The 4615-nt window shown below is 46.1% G+C and overlaps 1 protein-coding gene across 1 annotated transcript; it reads left to right on the top strand.

Moving 5' to 3' along the window:
• The first annotated feature begins 3447 nt into the window (after positions 1-3447).
• On the top strand, positions 3448-4152 carry LOC131330936 (uncharacterized). Its single transcript, XM_058364696.1, has 2 exons — positions 3448-3548; positions 3641-4152. Exons 1-2 carry the CDS (start codon positions 3483-3485, stop codon positions 4052-4054), a joined length of 480 nt encoding a protein of 159 aa, XP_058220679.1. The 5' UTR covers positions 3448-3482; the 3' UTR covers positions 4055-4152.
• The last annotated feature ends 463 nt before the right edge of the window (positions 4153-4615 follow it).

A 4615-nucleotide genomic window follows, 5' to 3' on the forward strand; every position in this document is an offset into this window, starting at 1 on the left:
CCCGTGTTTGTTGGAAATTATGTGTGCCAAGGATAGCTTGATCCCCTCAACGACGGTTCGCCCGTCCAATTTCAAATCAACGACGATCCACTCGTCCAAATTCAGATCAACGACGATCTATCCGTCCAATCTCAAATCAACGACGATCCACTCGTCCAAATTCAAATCAACGACGATCCACTCGTCCAAATTCAGATCAACGACGATCTATCCGTCCAATCTCAAATCAACGACGATCCACTCGTCCAAATTCAAATCAACGACGATCCACTCGTCCAAATTAAGATCAACGACGATCTATCCGTCCAATCTCAAATCAACGACGATCCACTCGTCCAAATTCAAATCAACGACGATCCACTCGTCCAAATTCAGATCAACGACGGTCCACCCGTCCAATTTCAAATCAACGACGATCTATCCGTCTAATTTCAAATCAAAGATGGTTCAACGAGTCGTCCTTCAGTGATGACCCACCGTCTCAAATCAACGATGGTTTAACGAGTCGTCCTTCAGTGATGACCCACCGTCTCAAATCAACGATGGTTCAACGAGTCGTCTGTAGGGGGATGAAAACAATTGATGGCTCGGTTCAACTGGATTGCAACGGCTTATTCGTGCCTCTTCACCGGAACCCTAGCTCGACGTCTGAACCCTGATCTGCAAAATAGACAGGGGGTGAGTGCACCTTTGCCTCTCGTGGCAAAGGCCCTCCGATGCCTTTGTTAGTATCACGTACTAAGAACAAAAACCCTAATTATCAGTAGGAAAGCAATAATAATGCAGTCTATTGCGTACCTCTTTCCTCTAGGTTCACCTCATATTTATAGATCTCGTGTATGCTTGTTTCCCAAGCATCCCTGTTTCCATAGGACTCCCAACTCGTATAGGAAACCAAGGATATCAAGGACTCTCGTTTCCTTTATCAGTTTAATGGAAAAGAGTCCTTTTTAGGATTCCTTTCCTTTACTGGCCGAACATCCCATTCTCATTGGGTATCTTTCTCAGATCCTTTATTCATGGGATCTTATTCCTTTAATGGAATAACAACACTCTGGATTCTTCCAGAATGTTCCCCATGTTTCAACAATTAATTTGGGGTTGTTTCCTTGTTTGGCAATCTCGTTGCCGATCAGGCTGCCTGGACCAATGACTTCATATGTAATCTGGTCCAAGCAGTAATAAGAATGTCACTATGTGCCGAACAGCTTAGTTTCACGCCACTGGCTTCACTTGCCATTGACCTTTAACTAGTCGAACAGACTTCACAGATCAATGACTTTCCATGCTACTGATCCGTACTTCCGTTCACCATACTGCCCGGCGATGAATCCCGTCGTATTCACCTTGCACTCCTAAACATCACGTGTTCGGCGACTAAATGTCTCTGCTCGGGAACACCTCCCTACAATTGCTCCTCAGCTTCATGTATTTACCACTGTTCGGGGGCAATATATGACGCTTTTAGAAACAGAATTTTTACTACGACCAGACTCTTCTGATCCCATGCAGCCATAATTTCAATATCTCATTGATGTATTTTGGCGCCTCCGTCACTATACCATCTCGAGGTAATGACTCCACGTGGTGCTCATCGTACGCTTTTCATTTAATGTGATCTGCCACTCTGTTCAAACGACGTCAATACGCCGTTTAGTTAGAACCCTTTTCCCCGTTACTTTTCCTGTAACGGCGTAAGAGGGGACGCTTCGTCTCCGTTTCTCCCTCTTAAACCCCAAAAAAGGGGTCATTTGGGTTTTTACCCAAAAACACTCGAACTTTCTTTGAGACTTTCCCTCTAAGCTTTTCTGCCATCGCCGCCTTCTGAAAACCCGATCGCGTTTCAGGAAATCGTCACGGTTCCCTTGTAAGATTCTCGTTCTTAACTCTATTTTCTCTGCTTAGGTTTTCCATCTGAGATTTCATTCTCGAATTTGTAGATCACTTCTAGGGTTTCAGTCTCGTCCAGTCGTATTTTTATACTTCCTTCGAGTATATCCATGGTGGATGAACACGATAACCTTCCTAAACCCGGTAAATTTAGGAAATTATGCGAGACCCCTTCTGCCATGACAGCATTTAGGAGGGATTACAACGTTCCAGAAAATGTTGGTCTCGAACTCGCCCCTCTAGGGGCAGATAGGGACGGTGGCTCTTGGGATAGAATGTGTATCCCAATCGTAGCCATCGTCGAAGGCGGGGTCCGTTTCCCCCTTCATCCACTCCTTCGTCAAATCCTGAGTTGGTACCGTCTCACTCCAATGCAAGTGTCAACAAATGTGTTTAGGTTGATAATGGGGGTAGTTGCTTTGAATAGGATTCTAGGCACCCAGCTGGGGATCTGGGATATTCAGTGGTGGTACAGCATTGTACTTAACCCTGATTATAACACATACTATTTCAAAGTAAGAAGGGCAGAAAAGCGCCTCGTGCTGAACCTGCCAGATTCTGCTCGGGACCATGAGGTTGATTTTCTCTATGTCACTGGAGCTTTCGAACCTCTAGGAGAGGATGGTCAAGTGGTGGGGCTCCACTGCCCCCACATATGGGGCTACCCACGTAATACTCCTCATTTTCCTAATTCTGAAAGTTTCTGTTTACTGCTTTCTCGTAGCGTTTCCTTATGTCTTATTTATTTTAACATTTTGGATGCAGCTGATAACGCTAACCACCGTCCCAGACGTACACCAAGCAATATCCGAACAGAGGATATCAACAAAGTACTTAAATACACAGGAATGCCGGGTACCCGAACAGCTGGTCGGGGTCGGGACGTTGACGTGCTGCTGGGGTACGAACCTTCATACAGAGGAGTCATTGATAGAAGACTAGCTCATCCCAGCACCAGTGCTGCTTCTACCTCCACTGCCCCCCAACCACGAAACACAAGGCTACAAGCTGGTGTCACTGTTGCCGGTCAGTCAGACGAGATTGCTATCCCTGACGGTGTACCTCAAACACGTGTGGTACTTAGAAGATCTAGGCGTAGGCAAGTCATTACCGAACAACAACCTGTTCTACACCCAATCACCAGTCAGTCTTCCTCATCCGGATATTCTCGATCTCCTCCGACTCCAGGTACAATGACACACCAACCCATCAACCTTAGCTCTTTACTTACTGTCTCCTCACGGGGACGAGGTGCTACCAATAGGGTAGCATCAACTGGTGTCCCTCCCCCGCGTTCACGTCGCAATAGGGGGGGATCTGCACGGTCATCTTCTTCTCCTCGGGAAGTTGATACTGCTACAGAAGCCACCGACTTCCATCGAGACAAACGTCCAAGAGCTGACAGTCAAGACGGTACTGCTCCTGGAGCAGTTACCGAAACTCATCATCCCATCTCTCCAACCACTGAAGTCCTTCCTCAGACTTGGACGCCTCCCTTCACTAGGGGAGATCGTCCTGTTCATGTCGGGGATAGTGCTAGCTCCTCGGAGACAGCACTTGCCCTTGCCCAAGGCTTACTGCTCCCTGTAGATATGCAGAAAGAATCTGAGGCTACATCTGATCGGCTCGTCGCCACTGGACTCGTCAGTGGTATTAGGGTAATGTGATTTAATCTTTTCATATAAATCTTAGTGCATATTTCATACACCACTGGATATTCTTATTGCTTACTTGTTCGGTGTTTTGCCAGTTCATTCAAAAAATGGTCACTTTAGGTAAAAAGTACCAAGAAGCAGACGCAGAAAGGGTGAGGCTGATGAATGACAATACCAGACTGCTCCGAACAGTTACCAGGCTGGAGAGAGAAAGAGACAAGGCCAAATCTGACTTCAACCAAACTAAGGAAAAACTTGAAGTTGCCGAAGAGAGCCTCAATCAGGCGTTATCAGAGATTGATACTGCCAAAAAAGCTGCATATGAGGATGGGTACCAGAAAGGATTTGACACCACAACTGCGAACTATGTTCAACAGATTCCCGCTCTTCAAGATCAAATTTGGATTGCTTGCTGGGAAACCTGTTTAACAAAGGTTGGCGTTGCTGAGGACTCTCCATTGTGGACTGATAATGAACTACCGAGCAGCCGGTCTGCAGCTTCCCAATAGCAAGATGTTCCTCTGGAAGATGATGTTGAGCAGCAGATTGAAGATTTTACTGGAGCAGAAGAAGACATCCCATCTGGTTCCCAGGCTGTCCTGTCCCCAGCTCAAGATGCGGTCAATGAACCCATTGTGTTGGAGGAGAATCCAGCAGATGATGGGGCAGGTCCCCAGGTTAATACGGATGTTCCGGAAGTCCAGAATGTGGACTGACTGTTGGTAGGCTTGTCTGAACTCCTTGTTTTTGGTTGCTGGTCCTGCGTGACCATAAGCATTTGGCCCTGTGTGGCTCCCAAACTTTTAATATTTTGTCTCAAACAGGTATTCGGCCCTCCGTGGCATTTGCTCGGCTCTCTTCTGTTTATTACATCTGTTCGGATGCATTGCTTTAATCTCAAGTATTTCGTACTATTGATTTGTTTGATCATATATTTTGTGTCTGCATAAGTATTTCGTACCCAAGCAGATCCTAGAAACAGGACGTCGTTGTACTGAATCTAAGTTTCACGTACTTAGAAACTTTTGTTGAACCAGTTTTTCGGACTGGTTTTCAAGTTTTAGTACATA

The sequence above is a fragment of the Rhododendron vialii genome, chromosome 6a (assembly GCF_030253575.1).
Source record: "Rhododendron vialii isolate Sample 1 chromosome 6a, ASM3025357v1".
Lineage (NCBI taxonomy): Eukaryota > Viridiplantae > Streptophyta > Magnoliopsida > Ericales > Ericaceae > Rhododendron > Rhododendron vialii.

What these genes read in the sequence shown, in the direction of transcription:
- LOC131330936 (XM_058364696.1), top strand. Translation starts at nt 3,483, where the DNA reads ATGCAGAAAGAATCTGAGGCTACATCTGATCGGCTCGTCGCCACTGGA. An exon ending in GACTCGTCAGTGGTATTAGG is followed by an intron (nt 3,549 to 3,640) that starts GTAATGTGATTT and finishes GTGTTTTGCCAG; the next exon opens with TTCATTCAAAAAATGGTCAC.